Source organism: Suricata suricatta, chromosome X, assembly GCF_006229205.1.
Source record: "Suricata suricatta isolate VVHF042 chromosome X, meerkat_22Aug2017_6uvM2_HiC, whole genome shotgun sequence".
NCBI lineage: Eukaryota > Metazoa > Chordata > Mammalia > Carnivora > Herpestidae > Suricata > Suricata suricatta.
Window position 1 is genome coordinate 40,566,827 of NC_043717.1, and position 22,981 is coordinate 40,589,807.

General features: G+C 53.3%; 3 protein-coding genes across 6 annotated transcripts in view; 2 read left to right on the top strand and 1 right to left on the bottom strand.

Moving 5' to 3' along the window:
• On the top strand, positions 1 to 12,325 carry CCDC22 (coiled-coil domain containing 22). Its single transcript, XM_029929818.1, has 17 exons — positions 1 to 180; positions 1,243 to 1,420; positions 5,951 to 6,083; positions 6,870 to 6,976; positions 7,122 to 7,188; positions 7,297 to 7,475; positions 8,842 to 9,036; positions 9,570 to 9,632; positions 9,718 to 9,837; positions 10,026 to 10,145; positions 10,236 to 10,352; positions 10,461 to 10,562; positions 10,648 to 10,755; positions 10,985 to 11,080; positions 11,327 to 11,386; positions 11,466 to 11,540; positions 11,978 to 12,325. The coding sequence occupies exons 1-17, from the start codon at positions 131 to 133 to the stop codon at positions 12,089 to 12,091; spliced, it is 1,884 nt and encodes a 627-aa protein (XP_029785678.1). The 5' UTR covers positions 1 to 130; the 3' UTR covers positions 12,092 to 12,325.
• FOXP3 (forkhead box P3) overlaps positions 11,835 to 22,981 on the bottom strand; it is a 16,290-nt gene continuing 5,143 nt past the window's right edge. For 3 of the 4 annotated variants that reach the window (XM_029929820.1, XM_029929819.1, XM_029929821.1), the window contains 10 exons: positions 19,296 to 19,524; positions 18,664 to 18,768; positions 18,438 to 18,576; positions 17,779 to 18,040; positions 16,740 to 16,827; positions 16,469 to 16,549; positions 15,619 to 15,769; positions 14,884 to 14,960; positions 13,514 to 13,615; positions 11,835 to 13,304 (listed from right to left, as the gene is read on the bottom strand). In XM_029929820.1, coding sequence (XP_029785680.1) covers positions 13,155 to 13,304; positions 13,514 to 13,615; positions 14,884 to 14,960; positions 15,619 to 15,769; positions 16,469 to 16,549; positions 16,740 to 16,827; positions 17,779 to 18,040; positions 18,438 to 18,576; positions 18,664 to 18,768; positions 19,296 to 19,502 — 1,362 coding nt within the window. In that variant the 5' untranslated portion in view covers positions 19,503 to 19,524 and the 3' untranslated portion in view covers positions 11,835 to 13,154. The remainder of the gene's footprint in view (positions 13,305 to 13,513; positions 13,616 to 14,883; positions 14,961 to 15,618; positions 15,770 to 16,468; positions 16,550 to 16,739; positions 16,828 to 17,778; positions 18,041 to 18,437; positions 18,577 to 18,663; positions 18,769 to 19,295; positions 19,525 to 22,981) is intronic. The other variant, XM_029929822.1, reaches the window with a different exon arrangement.
• The window catches only part of PPP1R3F (protein phosphatase 1 regulatory subunit 3F), a 27,594-nt gene continuing 25,147 nt past the window's right edge, over positions 20,535 to 22,981 (top strand). The window contains exons 1-2 of the mRNA XM_029929649.1: positions 20,535 to 20,541; positions 21,928 to 22,097. Coding sequence (XP_029785509.1) covers positions 20,535 to 20,541; positions 21,928 to 22,097 — 177 coding nt within the window. The remainder of the gene's footprint in view (positions 20,542 to 21,927; positions 22,098 to 22,981) is intronic.

Below are 22,981 nucleotides of genomic sequence, written 5' to 3' on the forward strand. Positions count from 1 at the left end.
CTTCCCGTCTGTCCCCGCGCAGCCTGTGACACTCCTTGGACCGCGAGTGCGGAGCGGGGTTTCTACAGCCGCGCCTCTCTTTCTCGGACCTGGCCCTGGACCCGGCCCCAAACTCGAACTCGGCTCCATCATGGAGGAGGCGGACCGAATCCTCATCCATTCCCTTCGCCAGGCGGGCACGTAAGGACACAGCCCCCTCCCACCCCTAAATACCCACATCCGGGACTACAAAACTCTGAACCCAGTCACCCGGGAACCTTGAAACCCTGGACCTTGGCATCCAGGGTTACAACTTCTAGGACCCTAAGACACCCCCGTCCCTTTCACAGACACGCATGCACTCTGACTTCAGGGGCCTCCCAAACCCTTTGACCTCAACACTTGTTAAACCCTAAACTCCAGGACCCAGACATCTCAAGACCTTAAAACCTTGGAACTTAAAGACCCAGTACCCTGAAATCTGTGAATCTTGACATCAATATCCTGGGCCGCTGATATTTGGAAAATGTAAGCCACCTGTATTTTGAGAACCAGGAAATTTAAGCCCTCAAGATCCTGGCACTCAAAAACCCTGGGACTGGATACTTGGGAACCTGCAAACCCTGTTTCGCAACACCTGGGCTTTTAAAATCTCCAGACCCTAAAATCTGACGACCTCAATACTTAATGACCCTGACACATGAGGAACTTCTGTATTCGAGGGCCCTAAAACCCCAGGCTGCCAACATCTACGGAGCCTGATGTCTGGATTGCTTGAAACTAGAAGGTCTTGTTATCCCGGGATCTTGACATCTAGGGACCCTGATATTTGGAAGTCCTGAAAACCCAAGCCTCCCAAAATCTAGTCTCAAAACTCTAGGATAGGAACTCAATATCTAGGGGCCCCTAACATGCAGGGAACATGATACCTGGGGATCCAGAAACCCAGAGAGCATGCCACCTGGGTCCCTCGTTCTTTCCAGACCCCAGAAATTTAAGACTTTAAAGCATAGGGAAATTTGAGACTTTTTTTTTTTTTTTTTAGAATTCAAATCCCCTCTGTCTACCATTAGGACCTAAAGACTTCCTCAGTTCTTAATTCTCCAAATGGAAGTTGCAGTCACCAACACCTAGGACTTGTCTGAAATGTGGCCATCATCCCTACTCCCACCCTGATACTAAAGCTTCCAGAAGCAGCAGGGCCCAGCCTGATCCCTGTTTCCTGGCTGCTTTCCACACGGAGCTGGCCCCCTTCTTTTTCAGGGCAGTTCCTCCAGATGTGCAGACCCTACGAGCCTTCACCACTGAGTTGGTTGTAGAAGCTGTGGTCCGTTGCCTGCGTGTGATCAATCCTGCCGTGGGCTCTGGCCTCAGCCCCCTGCTCCCTCTGGCCATGTCTGCCCGTTTCCGCCTGGCCATGAGCCTGGCTCAGGCCTGCATGGTGAGTGCCCTCCTCCCAATACACACAGCCTCTTCCTTCCTCCTTCACAAAGTCACTAACCTCCTTTGAAACTCTTGCCTTTCCTCTCTGCTACCTCCCCTGGTGGCTTAGCGTTCATTAGTGGTTAAGGATGTTGGCTCTATGGTCAAACCGCCTAAGTTGCTCAGACCCTCACTACACCCCTTGTGAACTCTGTGACCCTAACCCTTCTGGACTTCGGTTTCCTTAATTGGAAACTGAGATGATAAAAGTAGAGTCGTTAGGGCATTAAATGAATTGATCCAGTTTGCGAAGCTTAGCACCAGGAGGCTCTGAATAATGTCATTTCTCCTAGCTTGATGGCTCTGCGATTTTGGGTCAGTCTCTTAATGTCTTTGGGTTTAAGTTTCCTCACATGCAAAATGGGCGTAAGAATTGTACCCACCACATAGTGTTGCTATGAGCATTGAAAATGAGCTAATATAGGGGCACCTGGGTGGCTCAGTCAGTTGGGCGTCCAACTTCAGCTCAGGTCATGATCTCGCGGTCAGTGAGTTTGAGCCTCGCATCAGGCTCTGTGCTGACTGTGCAGAGCCTGGAAACTGCTTCCGATTCTGTGTTTCCGTCTCTCTCTGCTCCTCCCCCAATCGCACTCTGTCTCTCTCTGTCTCTCAAAACTGAATAAACTTAAAAAAAAAAGAAAATGAGCTAATATGTAGAAAGTTGGATATAATAAGCTTTGTGCAAGTGGTGTTACTATTCTTAGATAAGCCCGATCTGGCTGCTTGCATCCCAGGGACCTATGGCTACTAATGAATTTAAACATGGCCAGCAGACCTAGTATATGGTGATAGGGTGAAAATTTCCATTTAGTCTCTGGGGACAGGCTGGTCAAGTTTCCTGAGTTTGTACCTTGCTTGCATAGCTTCTGTCTCTTAACAGTGGGCCGTGGGGCTACTCTGCCCTTCTCTTAGATCTCAGGTTCACTTTGCTCTCGGGGGTTCTCAGGTTCTTCTCTCTGGGGCCCTTGGTAGAGCCCTGTAATCTGTCCCCTGGCCTGGAGTTGTTTTCTCAAGGATGACACCTTCTAAGGAGAGAAGTTATGTTCTCTTAGACCAAGGAGAGTGCATGGCGAGAGATGTTGAGGAGAGGCTGGGGATCTGGATTCCCCCAGCTCTCTGTTCCTGTCTTCTGTTAGTGTGGCTTCTCACTGGATCTGGTGTTGGCTTACCTGCGCTCACACTCTCTCTAGCATGGGGCAGACAGTGTGGCCAAGAGGGACCCTTGTTTGGCTCCTGAACCTTCGTTTTCCTGAAGCAGGCAGAAAGGGTCTCTTCTAACCTAGCTGGATGCTGCCATGTTCTGCTGTCTGTCTGTCTTGTTGTGTGCCCCATGCCTGGCACCACTTTCTGCCACTCAGCCACCTTCATAGTTTAGTGTCTATCACTCCACATACCTGACTCCTGGAATAAGTTTCTATATCAATCACAACTCTTTGATTGCAGGTGTAGGAAAGAACCCAAAGTAAGGTACCTTAAAAGCCAGTGGTTTTCACACTCTTTTGATTGTGACCTTACGTTGTGACTTAATACACACACATGCAGGTAATAAGGATGTTTTCTGAATGTATACTCTGTGCTGGGCACTGTGGTGACATGGTGTTAACTTACGTAATTCTTGTGACAACCTTCGGAAGTAGGTACCGTTGATACCCCTTTTTTCAGATGAGGAAGGTAAAGCACAGAGAAGTTAAGTGATTTGGCTGAGATCACATGATTGGGAAGAAGCAAAGCTTGGATTTGGAGTCAGAAAGTCTGCTTTCAGAGTCCATGCAGCTCCAGACCAACAGCAGTTGGCAGAGAAAAAGGCTTTTTATCTGGGCCCGTGTCTCAGTCCTCACCCAGAACCCCAAGGGCCTTTGATCTCTTAAAGCAAGCACATAGGGAAAGTACTATCAGCCCCATTTTACAGCTAGGAAACTGAGTTTCCAGGTGGTTAAATAACTGGTCCAAGGCCTTATATCCAGTAAGTAGCACTGGTTGGATTTTAACTCCGATCTTTTTATACCGAAGCCTGGAAGTCTTTTTCTAAAAAATTGTTGTTTTGAGTAGGTCATTTTATTAGACAGGGTTCAGTCTGGAGACAGAAACCCCAGCAGTAGTTGGAGCAGGGAAATTTTGATATAAAGAATTGTTAACCAAGTAAAAAGTGGTTAACTACTGAAAGGGTAAAGGGGATCTGCAAGGTGTGACAGAAGGAACATGATACCTGGCAGAGTCTCCCATTCCAGACTGTTCACCCCATTACCCTGCCTGTTAGTTATAACATGATTGGACAGCCTGTCCTTCATCTTCATGGCATTTCATATTCTTCCCTGTTTCCTGGTTGTTTTTCTCCAGAGAGCACATCTATATACTCTGCCGAGCCTGGAAGGGAGAAGGCAAAAGCCAAAAGCCTGCTTCCTGGTTTGGAGCTGGGGGGAAAAGGCCCTCTTATAACTATCAGGAGGACTGACTTGAGGTCATCTGTGAACGACGTGATGTTTGTTTTCAGAGCCCTTCACTTTCCAGGTCTTTGCCCCTTTTTATTTCTTCTTTGGCAGCTTTTTCCTTAGTTTGGCTGTTGCATTGAGGAAAGGCTCTGTAAGTAACCAGCGCTATGTTGTAAATTAATAAAGTGTGTTGTTTTATTAGACTTTGCCAAATTACCGTCCCTGGGCTTTGTTTTATGTTGGCCTTCCCAGCGGCAGTGTTGTTTCTCCACAGCCTTGCCCACTGATTTTTACCTGTTGTGTAGGTGAGGAATGGCATGTCAGTATAGTCTTTCTCCCCAGCTTTGTACTTTGACAAACTTTCAAATTTAAAGGAACACAAAAGTGGAATGATAACCCCTGTAGAACCCCTGTATACACTTCTCCTAGCTTCTTATAGTGTTAGCATTTTGCTTCATTCTTTGCTCTATGTATAGATGCACACATGCACACACATGCACATTTTTTGCTGAGCCAATTGAAAGTGGCAGACAATATGACACTAAAATTTTTAGCATGCCTGTCCTAAGTAGGACATTTGCCAGCATAACGACAATGTTGTGATGATACCCATGAAGTGTAATATTGATAGTATATATTAATATTGACAGTATATATTAGAATACCAGTATCTAACACCTAGTGCATGGCCAAATATCCCCAGCTGTCCCCAAAATATCCTTTGTAGCGTTTTTCCTTTAAACTGTAGAATCGAATTGAGGGTCACACATTTTATTTCATTGTTACGTCTCTAATGGCACGTATCCTGCCATCCTCCCATGTTTTTGTTTCTTTGTTTCTTTTGTGATAACAAATGTTTCTGAAGAGGCCAGGCTGGGCTGGCTGTTTCATGGAATGCCCTATATGATTTGAGTTGGTCAGAGTGTTTTCTGATGATTAGCTGCAGGTTTTGGGCAGGAACACTGCCAGAGTGGTGGGGGCTCCATCCCAACCTGCACCTAGAGAACGGAACATCAGGTTGTCCCGGGTCAGTGATGCATGTGTGAGATCTTTCAGTGTGCTTTCAGTTTGTGTCTTTCTTATAAGCAAGGTTGGATATATTTGCCTGTGTTTAAGGGCCATTTTCATTTCTTTTTCCGTGAACTGCCTGTTCCTATCTTCTGCTGACTTTTCTCTTATATTACTGGTCTTTTTTGCTTGTTTAGTTTTTTTTTTTTTTTTAATTTATATATAGAGAAAGCATGACTCAGGGAGGGGGCAGAAGGAAAGGGAGGGGAATCTCAAGCAGAGCCTGATGTGGAGCTCTATGCCATGACTCTGGGATCATGACTGAGCAAAAATCAAGAGTCAGGTATTCAACCCACTGAACCACCCAGACCCCCTGCTTATTTACTCTTAATATGCTAGGTCGATTTACTCTTTGCCTGTGACAGGAACTCCAAATATTTTTTCCCCAGCTTGTCATTACTCTTTTGACTTTGGTAATTATATTCTTTAAAATTTTTGTTTCAGACACCCAGGTGGTTCAGTTGGTTAAACGTCTGACTCTTGATTTCAGCTCAGGTCATGATCTCATGGTTTGTGAGTTCAAGCCCCTTGTTGGGCTCTGCACTGGCAGCAAGAAGCCTGCTTGGGATTCACTTTCTGCCCTCCCCCCCCCCCCCCCCCCCCCCCCCGCCCCTCTCCTGGTCATGTTCTCTCTCTTTCATTTCCTCTTTCTCTCTCTCTCTCTCTCTCTCTCTCTCTCTCTCTCAAAAACAAACATTAAAAATTTTTGTTTCTTTTCAAGTATTCAGAAATATTCATCTTCTCTTATGTGGCCTCTGGATTTTGGCCCATAATTAGGCCAGAACTTTAATCTTATTTCTTGCTCTCTGTAGCATTGACTATAATCACCCTGTGGCTTCCCCCAGAAGTCTGGAAGCCTTGGGGAGCCAAGGGGAAGTTCAGAGGGTAGTGGTTGGTGAGAGAGTGGAAGTGTTTGTGGTCTAGGCCCAGGGCTCCCAGGGCAGGAGGATTCTGGCTGCCTGACTAATAGAGGTTACTTCCTCAACCCCTAGGACCTGGGCTATCCCCTGGAGCTTGGCTATCAGAACTTCCTCTACCCCAGTGAGCCTGATCTCCGGGACTTGCTTCTCTTCTTGGCTGAGCGTCTTCCCTCTGATGCCTCTGAGGATGCAGATCAGCCTGCAGGTATGGGCTGCCCAGGGTATGGTGGGGTTGAAGTATAGTGTGGCAGAGGGGCCAAGAGAGGTTGAAGTGGTAAAAAGGTTGACTGGGGAGGGTGTGGGATGTGTCTTTGGGAGAGCTGGGTGTGAGAGGAAGACTGGGGCTGGGGGAGGGGAGGCAAGGCAGGAGGGAGGGGGTCTGGGCTTAGGCTGCCTCAGGTGGGGAGTTGGTTCTGAGAAGGTCTTCTCTGCCTCACCTCCTCTTTGCCTTCCCCTCCCCTCTTCAACCACACTGGCCTCCTTGGTTCTTCTCAGATGCTCCAGGCATGCTCTAGCCTCAGGGCCTTTGTACTTGCCAGATTATTCTTCGTCTGGATATCCTCTTGGTTCACTCCTTTACCTTTTAGAGGTTTTGTTCACATGTTCCCTTTGGGAGACCCTCCTCAGACTGTCTTGTTTAAAAGACATGCTTGTCTCCACAGTCTTTACTGTCGTCTTGGATCACCACCTGACAGTTTTCTGTATTGTACTCATGACCTTAGTCATGTTCTCCTCTACCAGCATCCCGGTTCCGTGAGGACAGGGATATTTATCAGCTTGTTCACTGAAGGATCCCAAGAACCTAGAATAGTGACTTGTCCATACCATAGTAGGTGCTTAGTAAGTGTTGAATGGCTGAATGTGACAACCATAGCTAGACAGACCTGCATCTCTGGGATGGGGTCAGGGAGCCATGGCTGCTTTCCCAGCATCTGCATTTTTGGGATTGTGGTACTGTCACCTGATTGATACTCCTTCCTTTCCCCCATAGGTGACTCAGCTATCCTTCTCCGGGCCATCGGGAGCCAAATCCGGGACCAGCTGGCCCTGCCCTGGGTCCCTCCCCTCCTTCGCACTCCCAAGCTACAGCATCTCCAGGTGGGACCCCCCCCAAGTCACACTGATGTTGCTCGTCTCCCACTTACCCTCCCCCACACTCCAGGGGGCTAAGGTTTTTGGCCCCCTCCCACTAGTGCCTCCATCACAGTTCATCACAGAGGCTCTGATTCTGCTCTCCCACCAGGGCTCCGCCTCCCAGAAGCCTTTCCACACCACCAGGCTGGCCATGCCTGAGTTGAGTTCCAGAGGAGGTAAGCATGAAGCTGCAGGGAGGGGCTGGGGAGAAGGGTAGAGGTGGGCCTGGCCCTGTGGCTAGGCAGCCAGGCAGAAGGGCTAGCTGACTCTGTTTCTGCCTCCAGAGTCCTGGGAGTTCCAGGCGAGCCCTCTGCTGCCACCAGCGCCTACCCAGGTGCCCCAGCCCACTGGGAGGGTGGCCTCACTCCTCGAACACCATGCCATCCAGCTCTGCCAGCACATGGGCCGGGAGCACCCTGGGGATGAGGACTGGGTCCACCGGGCACCCCGCCATCCCACTCAGGTACAGCAGGATGCTTGGCTCCCTACTGCCAGGGCCTCCACTTGTGGCTTCTTCCTACTCCTCCCGTCTTAGCTTCCCTTGGTCCTCTGCCCCCTCCTTTCCCTACTTTGTCCTTCATCTCCTCCTTCCCCTCCACCCTGCTGCATGCACCTACCTGGCTCCTCCCCTGAGAGAACACTGGAGTCAGAAAGACCGTGGGCCTTGGACAAGTCATTATCCCCCTCCAGAGCCTCAGTTTCTAGTTTTGAGATTGGGGAGTGATAGTGCCCCCCACTCAGGCTAGTGCTTGACTGAACCATGTGCAGGCTCCCAGCAACCAGAGTGGTCAGGACTTGCCCCCTTCTTCCCTGTGTCTATTACCTTCTTCCCACCCCCAACTGTCTCATTCTTTCTCTGTCTCTGCCACTGTCACCTGTGCTCATTTTTTTTTCTGTCCCTAGATCTTTGCACTGTCTCTTCTGGTCACCGTCTTTCTTGTTCTTTGGATTTGCTGCCCATCCTTCCTGCCCCTCTGTCTCCTCGTGTCTGTGCTGCATCTCTCCCCTTCCTTTCTTTTTACCTCTGTAACTGTCTCTTTCTGCCTGCCTCCTGCCTCCCCCACTGCCACTTGTCCTGGAAGGTGGGCAGAGAGAGAGAGAGAGAGAGAGAGAGAGAGAGAGAGAGAGAGAGAACAAGAATCCCAAGCAGGCTCCACACTCAGCACAGAGCCCAATGTGGGACTCTATCTCATGACCAGGAGATCATGTCCTGAGCTGATATCAGGAGTCGGTTGCTTAACTGACTGAGCCACCCAGGCGCCCCCTTTCAGTATTATTCTAAAGAAAATCCCAGTACTCATGCCATTTCAACTCTAAATACTGAAGTATACATCTCAACTCATAAGGGCATTCACTTTTTAAGGTAACTGCTGGGTTGTTTTCATGCCAAATAACATTAACAATGCTCTTTTAATACTGTCACTGAGTTTGTAATCAGATTTTCGCAGTTGTCTCAAAACTACCTCTGTTCCCAACCCCCTAATCTCTTCTACTCTGCATCCACCCACTTCTTTGCCCGGCACCTCTGGCTCTCTGTCTCTGCTCTGTCCCCACATAGCCTTTCAGTGGTGCTCTCTGGTTTGGGGGCCATTAATTTGCTCCTCTGGTGTGGGGAATGAGTGGTTGGAGAGAAGCGTGGCTCCCCGTCCTCTGGGAGCTCCCAGACCAGTGGGTCAGGAGAGGGTGACAGGGGCCCCTCGGTGGGAAAGGCTACTGGGTGGCTGTGACTGGTTGGTAGCACTTTGTTAGGCAGCTCCCTGGAGGAAACAAGGCTTTGGGTGCCCAGCAGGCCCCTACACCCTCCCGTCTGCTCTGCCATCTGTTTCCAGGAGGACACACGGGCTCTGCGGCATCGGCTGCAGAAGCACCTGGCCGAGCATCTGCGCCAGACCTGGGGCCGGCTGGGCACCCCGCCACAAGCCCGAGACCTGGGAGAGCTGCTGCAAGCCTGGGGCGCCGGGGTCCGGACTGGTGCTTCCAAGGGCTCCCGCTTCACACACTCAGAGAAGTTTACCTTCCATCCTGTGAGTGGGTCTCAATGGACATGGACATGCTGATGGGGCTGAGGCAGGCTCGCAGAGTTGCTCTTTGTACAGACAGCATACTTTGTCCACACCACTTCCTGTGTTCCTACTGGGCATGCCCTCTCCACCCCGGGGGGAGGATACTCAGAGGGGTCCCCTGGATTCTCAGGGGCTTCAGTGGAGAGAGGGTAGAGGGGTGGAGACCACATAAGGGTGTAGAAGTGCTCTTTATGCAAACCCCAGCTTCCCCCAGACAGTCTCTGCTGGATATATCTTCTGTCCTTGACCCAAGGGGCCCTAATCCTTCTCATGGGCAGGTGGGCAGGTGTTGTCAGGGTCAGGGAGGTTTCTTTATGAGCAAATGCTTCCAGCTTGTGGTCTCAGAGAGTGCCTGGGTCCTCATACACAGCTGTCGGCGGTTGAGTGGACATGAGGATGGTACAGAGAAGGTGCTTGAAGAGGGTGCTGAGGCTGGGCTGGGAGGGGCAGGGCCTTTCCCTGACAACCAGGATACTCCCTTCTCACTCCCTCAGGAGCCTGAGGCCCAGGCAGCCCAGGTGTCTGATGTGCTGGCCACCTCCCAGCAGCCTGAACAGGTAAGCATATCAGTGGCACTGGTTCTGGGACCTTGCCTGCCTGCTGGGCCTGACACCCCCACCCCAACTGGCCTGTGCCTCCCAGGACACACGGGCAGCTCAAGAACTGGAGCTGGAGTCTCTTCAGGAACAGTTGGAGGGAGTGAAATGCAACATTGAAGAGGTTGAAGCCAACATGAAGACCCTGGGAATCAGCCTTGTGCAGGTGGGAGGTGGGGGGTGGGGCTGCCCGCCTGGGATTAGGTCACAGTGGGGCATAGAGGGTAGAGGGATGTGTTGTCATCTGTGGGGGCTCAGGCTAGGCTAAGGCTTTCCAGGCTCAGTGGGGGCTAGCGGGCTATGGTGTGTGGCTGGGCTCCTCCACTGACGGGAATGGGGGTCATCGGGTGCCAGGTGGAGACGGAGTGTCGGCAGAGCGAGCTGAGCACGGCGGAGCGTGAGCAGGCCTTGCGCGTGAAAAGCCGGGCTGTGGAGCTGCTGCCTGATGGGGCTGCCAACCTTGCCAAGCTGCAGGTGGGGCTGACACCACGGTGGGGTAGGAGGGTTGGAGTCAGAAGGGTCCAGCCTTTGTGACGTGTATCCCCTACCACCACCCCCACTTAGCTCGTGGTGGAGAGTAGTGCCCAGCGGGTGATCCATTTGGCGGGTCAATGGGAAAAGCATCGGGTCCCTCTCCTGGCTGAGTACCGCCACCTCCGAAAGCTCCAGGATTGTAGAGAGGTAGGTCATAGGGTCCTGGGCTGTATGTGGGGGGCAAATTCAGTCCCTCCCAAGGGGGCCATCCCTGTTCTCTGCTCACTAACCCCTCTGCCCATGGGGTCCTGGCAGCTGGAATCTTCTCGACGGCTGGCAGAGATCCAGGAGCTGCACCAGAGTGTTCGGGCGGCTGCTGAAGAGGCCCGCAGGAAGGAGGAGGTCTATAAGCAGCTGGTAAGACCTGCATGGGGGGCCTTGGGTGGTTCGGAGTGGGTGGGGGTGGGGGTCCCAGAGGAATGCCAGCTGTGTCCCCACCTAGGTGTCAGAGCTGGAGACCCTGCCTCGAGACGTGTCCCGGCTGGCCTATACCCAGCGCATCCTGGAGATTGTGGGCAACATCCGAAAGCAGAAGGAAGAGATCACTAAGGTGTACCATCATGGCTGTGGAGGGTTGGGGCACATGGGCAGGCACGCCCAAGGGGCAGAGCTGTTTAGCCATACCCCAACACAGAATGGTCCTACCCAGTCCACTCCAGCCGCACCCAGTGCAGTGACACGCGCCCTGTCTGGATATGAGAGCATGCACGCGAATGCTGTGAGCTGGCCGGCCAGTCTGTGCCAGACATAGGCTCACTGGCTACATTGTTCTCTGCTAGATCTTATCGGACACAAAGGAACTTCAAAAGGAAATCAACTCCTTGTCTGGGAAGCTGGACCGGACATTTGCAGTGACTGATGAGCTTGTGTTCAAGGTATGGGACAGGCTGGGCCAGGTGGAGGGGTTGAGGGGGGAGCTGTGCTACTGCCTGCCTGTTTGCTTGAAGGTTGGCTTGGGCCTAGGCCCTGTGTGAGCCTTGTAGGTATACTGCTGCTTGGGCCTGGCTGTGCTCCATGGAGGATGAAGTCAGGGGAGTGGGAGAGGGTGGCCTTATGGGGTCCTGCAGGTGGTAGGTGTGGGGAGCCTGGGAGAAGCCCACCAATCCCTTCTGTCTGGTCAGGATGCCAAGAAGGATGATGCAGTTCGGAAGGCATACAAGTATCTAGCTGCCTTGCATGAGGTGAGTGAAGGAGCATGCCTGGGGCTGCCTGGGGTGAGGCATGGTTGGGGTGCAAGCCTTCTGCTCCTGTTGTCCCCAGAACTGCAGCCAGCTTATCCAGACCATCGAGGACACAGGCACAATCATGCGGGAGGTTCGAGACCTTGAGGAGCAGGTGAGGCTTGGGGGTAAGAGGGGAAACTAAGGCAGGCCAGTGGACAGCAGTTGAGTTAACATCATGAGAGGCTGTGGGACCAGACAGCCTATGACTGGACTCTCAGCCTTGCCCCTTAGTAGCTGTGTATGTGTGTGAGCTGGAACAGGCCAATGGCCTTCGCTGAGCCCCAGCCTCCATGCTGCAAGTCTTCACACCTGCCTCCCAGGGCTTCAGCTTGAATATGAGGTGGCTAATCCTGCCACGTAGCAAATGATGCTCTAGGTGAACAGATGACACGTGCAGAGTCCTGGCGGTGGGACACAGCAGGCTATTGTTGGAGGAGGGTGGGGGGAGCACAGGAGGGCCGTTGAGTGGCCTCAGTGGAGGCAGGGTGGTGAACAGGAGCTGGGAAGAGGGCTCTGCACACTGAAGGGATGCGGTTCGCATTGCCTTAGATCGAGACGGAGATGGGCAAGAAGACCCTCAGCAACCTGGAGAAGATCCGTGAGGACTACCGAGCCCTTCGCCAGGAGAATGCTAGCCTCCTGGGGCGAGTCCGTGAGGCCTGAGGAGCCCCCAGCACAGGTCTCCTTCTGGCCTTAGGCAGAGATCGAGGATGTTGGGGGCCATGGCCAAGTGCTTGCCCTAGCCATTCCCTCTGTTGGCTGTGGACTTGGCCCCAGGACCCTTGCTCACCTGACCCCAACCCTTATCTGGGGTGATCGTCCAGAGTGTAGGAATTTGGCTGTAGTTTATTGGGGTTAGGGCCTTGGATCCCAAATAAACGAGGGGCTCTGTCTGCAGTCTAAGCTGAGGCATGGATGGGGACATAAGGTGCAGGGTGGGGGAGGTGGGGGTGGGTGGCAGATGAGGCATGGGATATATTTGACAATTCAGTGTGTGTGGCTGTGAAAGCCCACATGGGACTCAGGAGACCCACTGGGGTGCTGTGTGGGTGCGTGCACATGTGAGGTGCACAGGTGTGTTCTGATGAGCTGTGTGGCCAAGATAATGTGTTGGGAGCTGCAGAGGATGTGCATGACTGGTATGCGTCTGTGTGGTTCTTTGGGATCTGAGATCTTAAAGGTACCAAGGCCGCGTGGGCACACCCTGTGTGACCCTGTACCTGTGGGCCTGGAGAATGGTTGTGGGTGTGTGCTTTGGAGTATGTGGGTTGACAGGACTGTGCTTAGGTGTGATTGTCTGCGTGACTGAAGATTTGAGGTTGACTGGGTGTGCTGTGGCAGGCCCATTGTGTTTTGGCGCTTGTATTGTGTCCAAGGGACAAGATTGTGACTGCCTGTGTGTCTTTTCGAGCCCCTGGGGTCATCTGTGAGAGTGACTGAGGCAGGCCATGTTTGTGGTTGGTTGCAAAGGCTCAGTTTGTCTAAAGAGCTTGTTGTAGGAAGCCAGGCCCCTCTGAGCAGCCTTGGTGCAGAGCGTATGATCTAGGAGGGTAGTCAGCTGAGGATCAGGGGCCCTGGCAGGCAAGACAGCAAACCCCTCACTTCTTGGTCCCTGTGAGCACATCTGGGGCCTGCCACCCCTGCCGCAGGCCACTTCCATCACCACCACCACCATCACCCCTGTTTCGGCCCCTGTCCTTCCTTCCTCCTTTCCTTGGTGTTTAGATTAGGGACCAGGTGTGGGGTTGGAACACCTGCTGGGCCTCTGGCTTCTCTTCTTGCGGAACTCGAATTCATCCACGGTCCACACGGCCCCCTTCTCACTCTCCACCCGCACAAAGCACTTGTGCAGGCTCAGGTTGTGGCGGATGGCATTCTGTAGAAGGAAGGCCGGCCAGGCAAGGGGCAGGGGGAATGGGTAGGCAGCCATCCTCCGAGGTCAGCACTATTCACCCAAACCAGCCTCCTGCCCCTTCCCAGCACATCTGCAAGCCCAACCTCACGCTCTGCCACTCCTGAACTTGGCCCAGTACCACAAAGGCATTTGAGGCCCTCCCAGCTGCTGCCACCCCTACAGGAGCTCACCTTCCAGGTGGCGGGGTGGTTTCTGAAGAAGGCAAACATGCGTGTAAACCAGTGGTAGATCTCATTGAGGGTCCGCTGCTTCTCAGGAGCCTCCAGGATGGCCTGGGGGTTAGGGGGTATGGGGTAAGGGAGCTGCTCCCTCATAGTTGGGCTGAGGATGGCAGTGTCTGACGTGGGTGGAACTGTGGGGGCAGGAGAAGGGAGGAAGGGAGATGGTGTGGGATGACAGGTCAGAGGCAGGGTTACAAGTGGGGTGAGGGTCACGCCAGGACAGGGTGAGGTAGAGGGTCAGGGCTGAGGTTGCAGTGGGGTCCAGTTCAGGGTTGGGCTGGGATTAGGTTAAAGGTCTGGGATAAGCATTGGGACTGGCCTTCTCCACAGGGGTGAAGCTTCAGGGTTTGGGAAGATTAAAAGGCCAGGAGTAGGGTCAAGTTAAGGATTTGGGAGGGGTAAAGGGCCAGGCAGAGTTGAAGATCAGGGAAGGGGTTGGTTAAGGGTCAGGCTGGGGATGGACTGGGACAAGTCGGTGGGGAAGCTGTGAGGGATAAGATGGCATTAGGTCAGGAGTCAGAGTTGGACCTAGTGATGTAGTTACTTTACGTATCAGGCATGTGGTCAGGTTCAGGGTCAAGAATGAGGTTGGCTGCATATAGTTGTTAAGGGTCAGGGCTTCTGTTAGGTGTGGAGTGAGGCTAAGGGTCAGGGAATTTGTTTGGATTTAAGAATGGGTTTAAGGGTCAGAGGTGATGGCTCCAGTGAGGTTCTGGGGTAAGGATGTCAGGATGGGGCTAGGGCTAGGTAGGGGAATATGTGATGTTGTGTAGGGATTAGGCACGGGCATAGGATGAAGGTCTGGGCAGGTTGTGATGAGAGTTTTGGGAAGGCATTAGGGAGATTCAGATGAAGGGGTTGGGATGGGGTGAGGCCAAGTATCAGACAGATGTCACAAGGAAGATGTTAGAGGCGGGGTCCAGCTGGGGGATACGTAGGCATATTGGGATATGAGAGGGCTGGGGAAGGAGTTAGGATATTATCTGGGGTGGTTTTAGGGCCAGGGGCAAAGATCGGGTTGGTTTTTGGGCTATTTCACAGGTTCAGGAAGGGGTTAAGTATGGGGTTCAGGTGGGCACAAGGGAAAGGGCGGGTTGAGGGCCTGAATCTGGCTCACACTGGCCTGGGTAGTGGTTAGTTTTGGGTTTGGGGCCAGGTCTGGGGTGAAGCCAGTGTTGAGGGGGGGTCCGCATCTGAGACTTGGGTTTGTTCGTGTAGGAGCCTGTCCTGGGGGCATTCAAGAGGAAGGCTGGGAATGTGGGAGGCCGGTCCCCACCCTTGTTTCTTTTCCTTCTCCTTGGGCTGTGCTGCCCACTTACCCAGCGGATGAGGGTGGCGTAGGTGAAGGGGGGCCGCATGTCATGGAACTTGAAGTAATCCATGTTATGGAAGAACTCTGTAGGAGTGGAAGAGAGTCAGGTTGCATCCTGGGGCTCCTCGTCCCCTCTCCCATTCTGCAGTCTACATGGCTAAAATCCCTTGCTAACAACACCATGCTCCACCATTATAGTTATTGTGCTGAGCACTGGACATTAATTATATAATTTACTGTCTGTACCACTGCCACTGCAATGGGCCCTATTGTCCCCAAAGTTTAAAAGAAGCAGAGTAACTTGTACACCAAAGGGATGTAACTGACCAAGTGGCAAAGCCAGGATGACACTCAAGGGCCCTGATCCCTGTTAAGTTCACGGCCTCAGGCCTTGCGGGTGGGTAGTAGGGGATTCTTGAGCTTGGGAGAAGGGAAGGGAGAGTCCCTGGGAGTTGCTTAGCCAGTTCCCTCCCTTCTGATGACCAAATGGACTAGCTGAAGCCCCAGAATGAGTGAGCCCCAGTCCCCAGGGAGATGGGGCTAGACATTAGAAACCATAGTTGGGGGCTCGCAGGCCTTGGAAATGCTGAGAGGCAGCTTTTGCAGGCAGTTGCATTTTCCCAAAGCCTGGATGGCAGTGCTGGGGAAGAGCACTATTGGGGCTCCTCTATGTCTCCCACTCAGTACCAGTCAGGGGTATTAGGGGCTCAGGGACACCAAGTAGGACATGGGCCATCCTTACCTGGGAATGTGCTATTTCCATGGCTGCCCCAGAGGTGCCTCCGCACAGCAAACAGGCCGTCGGGGGCCTCCTGGGGGTTGGGCCAGGCTGGGCCCGTGGCAGCTGGGGTGCCAGTGGCCACGATGCAGCAGGAGCCCTTGTCAGATGATGCCTGCAGGAGGAGGGAGAGGCTAGTGATTCAGAGCCTTAAACTTTTCCACTTGAATTTTAAATAAGTGTTTTTTTAAAAAAGCAAGAGAGCTCTCTTCTCAATTCCAGTCTGGTGTGGAATCCCATGAAGCAGTGTGAGCTGTATTTCTTAGAGTGTGAGTGTGGACCTGTGTATGTGAGTAGAGCACCAAAGCTGGGGCCGTGAGCTGGGGTTGAATCGGGCTCCTCTTCTCCCCAACTGTGACCTGTGACCTTAGGAATTATATTAATACCTATTAAGGATTAAATCAATTTGCTCTAGCAAAGTGCTCAGAAACAGTGCTTGACACCCGGGGCCGGCTCCATGGGTGTGTGACCTGTTTAATCCCTGAACTTTGTTTACTCCTCTGTGGTTGTCATCTTGAAATCTGAGCCCTGTGTTGTTATCTTGCACCTGACCCTGGGAATTACATAGTCCTGCCAGCTGCATGGTGTCTGTGTTCAGTAAGTGTTTGGCTATTTGCCACTGCTTTGAAAACTAAAGAGCATGATGTTCTGGGATCTTAGGGTTAGAGGCTTTGTAGCTGGAGGGGACAGATTTCCAGGTCAGGCCATGTTTGGAGCTGGGGACAGATGCCCAGATGTCCTGGGGCCTGGGTGCAAGGACAGGTCTCCCCCCCCCCCAGCAGTCTGTGCCACCTGCGGGCCTGGGGTGGCTCACCATGGATGGAGCTTTGGTCAGAGCCATCTTCCCAGCCAGGTGGGCTTGCATAGCACTCAGCTTCTCCTTCTCCAGCACGAGCTGTGAAAATGGGCACAAAGTGAGGCCTCAACTTGGCTTCCACCACACCTTTGCTCCAGCTGTGGTCTTCCCTGAGAGTGCCCCACCCTCTCCCATTATGCCAGCCCTCATCCTGAGTGAACTTGGCTCCCAGCACAGGGTAGACATAAAGGCTTGCCCATCAGCCCCAACCACCCCTCCCCTACATCACCTGCTGTTCCAGAGACTGCACCACCTCCCTCTGGAGGAGACACTGTGCCCTGCCCTTCTCATCCAGGAGATGGTCCGCCTGGCAGTGCCTGGGTCAGGGGGAGATTTCATGTGGGTGACCATGGTGGGCCTGGCTTCCTGGCTCAAATGTTCCAAGTGAGGAGGGCCAGATACTCTGGGAGGTCTCTCTTTAGAGTCTCAGCCTCCCTCCCCACTGTACCTCAGTCTCCCTCTTACATCTGCTATTCCTTCAACACATACTACTTGGCATCTCCTGGTACCAGGCCTGAGCTTGCCACCTGAGCCTGGCCAGGGCGCTGGAGATGATGTTGGAAGGCTGGTGAGCTGAGAGCAGGCCAGGTAGGTAAGGGCAGGAGAGGCACTCCAGGTGGAGGGGACAGCCTGTGTAAAGGCCTGGTTGTGAAGAAGACAGGGTGCCAGGGTGCAGAGTCACCACTGATAGTTGGATCTGGTTGGAGAAGGTGTGTGTGTGTGTGTGTGAGAGAGAGAGAGAGAGAGAGAGAGAGAGAGAGAGAGAGAGGGGGGGGGGGGGAGAGAGGGAGAGATGGGGCTGAGGGAGGCAGCCGCCACCACTGTGAGAATCTGGGACTTAGGGGATCAATAAAATCAGGCTGGGGTGTTGGTATGAGGGGTAGCAGAGCAAAGCAGTTAGGGGTGTGGTGGTTTCTGGAGCCTGGATTCAAACCCCAGCTCTGTCACTAAGGAATTGGGTGACCTTGATCAAGACACTTAACTTTTTGGCCTCAGTTTCTGTATCTGTAAAATGGAGGTAAATAATAGTATGCATCTCTATTATGATACCTCATTACACTGATGAGGAAACCAAGGCCCAGAGAAGCTAAGTAACTTGCCCAAGGTCATACAGCCAGTGAGTGATAGAGGCAGGATTTGAACCTACAGCCTCAGCCTTTGCCTTTTGCCTCTTCACTACCTACGAGGCCTGAGTCTAGACCTGTACCACAGGCCTCCTCCTACAAACCAGGGACCCTCCTTGACAGCATGAGGCCTGGGTCACTCACTTGAGGAAATCCTCTGGCTCCTCGAAGACCTTCTCACATCCGGGCCACTTGCAGACACCATTTGCCAGCAGTGAATAGGAGCCCTGGGGCACGGTCGAAAGGGTGCTAGGGGGACAGAGGGTGTCAGGGGAGAGGGCGCCAGGGCAGGGGTCCTTCCCAGTCTTGTCCACTGACCTGTCCTTCCGGGGTGTGGTGGGTCTTGGGAAGGTGCAGAGCAGTGCCGGTTCCCTGGACACCCACTCCAGGCTGGCCACATTGATCCCTGTAGGTTGGGACAGGGCACATTTGGCACTGTGGGCTGGGTTCGCAAGCTCAGCCCATAGTGACTCTCATTTTGAGCTTCCCACCCTCCTGAGCCTTGCAGGCCCTGACTCCCAGCAGGTTCTGTTGTCCCTCACGTCCAAGGCTTCTGGCAGAGCCACTCAAAGACTTATTTGCAAGCGCTGACATTTTGACTATGCAAAGATCTGCGGTTCCGTGATTTTGACATTCTGCATCTTTAAGGTTCTCAGCCTGACATTTTTTTGGAGGTTGGAGTTTCCAAGATGATAAGACCTGGTGCCTCTGCCCTCCTGAGGGCCACCATTCGGCAGCCTACACTGCTCACGTTCAAGGACTTGGGGGCTCGGGTTCTGTAGAGCCGTGGGGTGGGGTGTTACCAGGTGGCAGGCCGGGCCGAGCCTTGAGGGAGAAGACGCTGGTGGCAGCAGTGGGTGGCGGGAGGCTGATCATAGCTGGGCTGTCCAGTGGGCGCACCTGCAGCACGGGGGTCCGAGCATGGGTATCCACCGTTGAGAGCTGAGGGCGCATATGGGCTGTGGTTCAGACTGCTCCCACCCAGTTCTCCCACCTGCTCCCTCCTCCTTGCCCAGTCCAGATCAGTACCTGGTGCATGAAGTGTGGCCTGTCCTGGAGAAGCGCCTGCAAGTGGGGCGAGGGACCCAGCCGTGCCCCAGAAGGTGCCACCATGACTAGGGGCACTGTAGGCAGCTGGGGGGGGGGAAGGCAGGCGGGTGAGATGTCATCCTTCTCCTCACTGTTCTACATGTCTAATTCATGCACTCCTCACCCCAAGCCCACATGGCAGGGACTCTGACCATCCCCATTGCACATATATGGAAACTGAGGCTCAGGGAGAGTGAATGAGTTTTTCAAGATCAAACAGCTAATAAATGGCAGAGCTGGCCTCAGTCCTGTCACCTCAACTCTTTGGGCTCCAGCCCTCCCCTCTGTCACCTGGGGATGCAGACACATGGCAATGCCTGTGGCACCATAGTAGGATCTCCTCTCCTGAGACAAGGATTGGGAGGTCGAGGAGAGCCTCGAATCTCTGAGACCTGCAAACTGGGGACTTTCTTGGCCCTGTGACATCTGCATAAGTCACAGACTTGCCTGGGACCCAGAAAACCACTTCCTGTGCCCTAGCTGGGCCCCCCGCCCAGTGCCACAGTAAAGGTCGGCACCTGTAGGCCCAGGTACCCCACCCTGCCTGCCCCATCCTGGGCCCTGGGCCTCACCTGCAGCTGCGATGGTGGCATGGGGTTCAAAGAGGAGGAGGCATGGGCCCCGCCTCGGAGGTCCCGGCTCTGGAAGGTAGCCCCCGGGGCCTTGGCTCCCAGCAGGTCTGAAGCTTTGGGGGCAGCCCTCCAGCTGGGTGAGGCTCCTGGGGATGGGCCAAGTGCCAAGGAAGGGGCCGAGGGCTTGGATGGCCTGGGGTTAGGCATTGGTTCCTTGTCCAAGGGCAGGCTGTGGGGACATAGAGGAAGGAGTTACACATGTCCCTGGTGGGGTGTGTGTGTGAACTACACAACCATCTGGACCACATGGACAACTCCACTGGTCAGAGCAGGCGTCCGCTAGGGCATGTCCCCAAGGGCTCCCCACCTGGACCCCAGCACTGATCAAGTGTATGTGCGGCACACACCACACATACGTCAGTGTCAGGAACACAGGTATATGTATGTCTCCACACATGCCCCATGTGCAGACGTGCACGGGTCCAGCACTTGGCTTGCCTGTGCATGCTGGGACAGCCCTGGTGGCGATAATGTCATCTGCAAGGGAGGTGGGGGGTTTGGGGTGGTTTGTGGAGCCCCAGCCAGGGAAGGTCTCAGCTTTTTCCCCCCAACCACTTGAGGCTTGTCTCTAAGCCTCAGCCCTTGGACCTCCCTGCACAGGCCACGCGACCTTTGCTGATCCTGCTGGGACTGGTTACTTAACTCTCCTGGTGGCATTATTTTATCCCAGTGACCTAGCATACACAAGAGTGGAGGCGGGCATGGGCTCAAGATCCCTCTGGCTGCTGTAAGAGGGACAGACTCTAGGAAGGTGAAAGTAGGGGTACTGGCAAGGAGGCTCCTGTGATAGTTCAGGCAAGTGACAGCTGTGGCACAGACCAGGATGGTGGCAGTGTAGATTGTAAGAAGTAGGTGGATTTTGAGTGTTTTGAAGGGGGAGTCAGAAGAATTTGCTGGCAGCTTGGATGTGGTGGGGGTTGGTGAGAGAGGGAGGGTCCAGGTGGCCTCCAGGTATTTGCCTGAGCAGCTGAAAGGACAGAGTGGACATCACATGAGATGCAGGCGATGGGAACAGCAGGGTTGGGAGTGATGACCCCAGGTGTGGGATGGACACAAAGGGTCTGGTGTTAGACATGCCAGTGGAAATATTATTGAGTGGGCAGCTCAGTATAGGAGTCTCAGGCTCAGGCAGGGGTGAGGTCTGATCATTTCTGGGCTCCTGTCCCGCACAGAGCCAATATGGCAGGTGAGGAGAGACTGGCTCTCTTGAGCCAGGGCCTGTGGGAGCAACTCGACTCAGCCCTCACCAGAGTTTATCTCAACTCTGCTATCCAAGACTGCACTCATGCTATATGCCCTGCCTGGAATGTCTGCTCTTCTTCGGTATCCCTTATCCAAGTCCTATCCAGAAAGCCCTCCATAATGGCTCCTTTGCTGAGTCTCAGAACCTTCCACTCTGCAACAGGCAGGGCTTCAGTTTCTCGGAATCCCAGTCTAAGAGTAAGCTAGAGCTGGAAGGGATTGCGTACTCCAGCCTTCATTTTACTGAAGGGGATACCCAGGTGCAGCGTTCCACAGTCCCGTGGCAACGTGAGAGCTCCATTATCTTTCTTCAGAAAGTGTGCATGTGTGCACATTTCACAAGGCCCCTGCTGCGGCACTGTGTGTGTGTGTGTGTGTGTGTGTGTGTGTGTGTGTGAGAGAGAGAGAGAGAGAGAGAGAGAGAGAGAGAGAGAGAGAGAGAGAGAATCCCCACCACTCCACCCCACAGCCCACAGCACTGGCTTAGGCACACAGCTGCCACAGCCCAGACCCGCACAAGGAGGGTTTAGGAGAGCAGTCACTCCTTCCTTTCTTTGCTGTGAGCTCACAAGGGTTGTCAGAGCTCTAGTGCGGAGGGAGGTTGGCCGTGAGAATCCAAGTATTAAACTCTTAGGCTCTCGGGGGGTTAGAACATTACTCTGTGTGAATCAAGAGCCTGGGTCTATGGAGGCTCAGAATTCAGTGACCATGAGGAGGTAAGCAAAGGCATGAAGGCAGAGATTGGGGTGATTGCATCTAGAAGCCAAGGCATGTCAAAGACTGCCAGCAGTCCACCAGTAGCTAGGTGAGCGGCACGGACAGATCCTCCCTTGCAGCATCAGAAAAAAACCAACCCTATCGACACCTTGATCTTGGACTCCTGGTCTCCAGAACTGTGAGACAATAAATTTCTGTTGTTTAAGCCCCCTAGTTTGTGGTAATTTGTTACAGAAGACTGAGTAAATGTATACTGGTTTTTGGTCAGTTTATAGATGGTTTCCACCACTCTGGCCTGGCCCACATGGCTGCCCTGTGGTCACTTCTGAAGCTGCCTGTACACTTGGCTGAGGCTTATAAGAAATATCCTTCCCAAACATATCTGGAATGGCCAGACTCAGGGAAGCATCGATCAATACGTTCTCAGAAAGAGGACATAGATATGGTCTGTCTGGTGGGGAACCTGGAGGGCCAGGCTGGCCAGCCGGCTTCCTGCACTGTCTGTTGGGGCGTCCCTTTCTGTTTCTCAGAAGCTGCATGGAGGATGTTTCTGGGACACAGAGTGTGTTTTCATATCGGGGTCTGCATCTCGGCCCTGTTGTCACTTCCCCAGATTTTCCGCCATTGACGTCATGGCGGCCGGATGCGCTGGGCTTCATCGGCACCAAGGAGGAAGAGAAGGGGGCAGATACTCCACCCTACGGGTTTCGTTCTGAGAATTGGCTGGCCCATCCTGCAGCTGGCTTGGCCCAGGTGGGGGTGATGTGGGTGCTTGCGGATGTGGTGAGTGACGTCCATCTGGCCACCATGACAAGCCCTGGGCCCTGAAGACCTGGCCCTTCTTGGGCCATGGAGAGGCCCAAGGTTTGATGCTTGGGGAGTACCATGTAGACCCTACAGGTCTTGGGACCCTGGGGGTCTTCAAATGGTACTATTCCAGAACCTCAGAATCATAGAACATCATTTCTTAGGTTCAAAGGATCCCAGAATTTCAAACCCACTCTGCAGGGTTCATGCGTCCAACCTCTCAGTATGGGAAGACCAATATCAATGGTGTCCAAACTCACTGGAACTTACTGAAAGACAGGAAGATCACTACTTCATAGGGCCTCCAGCCTACCAGGCTTGGAAATGTAGCAAGCCTCCTTTTAGCCTTCCTCCTAAGTTCTGTGAAGGCAGGAGGATTGGGGCTGGGCTCTGCCACTAAGTAGTTATAAAATTCTCCTCAGGCTCATATGTAAAGCAGGACAGTAATAGTACCCCTCTGGTAAAGTTAATCCATATGAAATGCTTAACAAAACGTCAGTGCTCAGTAAATGACCACGTACAGGACCTCAGTCTCCCTGTCCATTCTGGGACGATGTTCCCATACTGACAGCCATTCCATGAGAGACAGGGAGGGAGGCAGGGAGGTAGAGACCAGCCTGCCTTCAGTTAGAGCCTCATGGCATGGAGCAGGAAAAGCCTCGGCCTTTGCCAGTAGAGAGCCCACTGCCAGGCTCTATGGAAGGGCTCCAAGATGGAAGTTATCAGGGGCCAGGGTCAACTCTGGGACTTGGCTGAGCTCTGTCCATAGCCAGACCCACAGACAGATTGACTGACTTATGTCCCTCCAGTATCACCACCCTCTGTCCACAAGGCCTCTGAACCCATGGGACTGTGGGACC

Bases quoted from the DNA above. Each gene is read 5' to 3' on its own strand.
- CCDC22 (XM_029929818.1), top strand. From the start codon at position 131: ATGGAGGAGGCGGACCGAATCCTCATCCATTCCCTTCGCCAGGCGGGC. The intron at 181-1,242 runs GTAAGGACACAG...CTTCTTTTTCAG, and splicing joins TCCCTTCGCCAGGCGGGCAC to GGCAGTTCCTCCAGATGTGC. The intron at 10,563-10,647 runs GTAAGACCTGCA...GTCCCCACCTAG, and splicing joins AGGAGGTCTATAAGCAGCTG to GTGTCAGAGCTGGAGACCCT.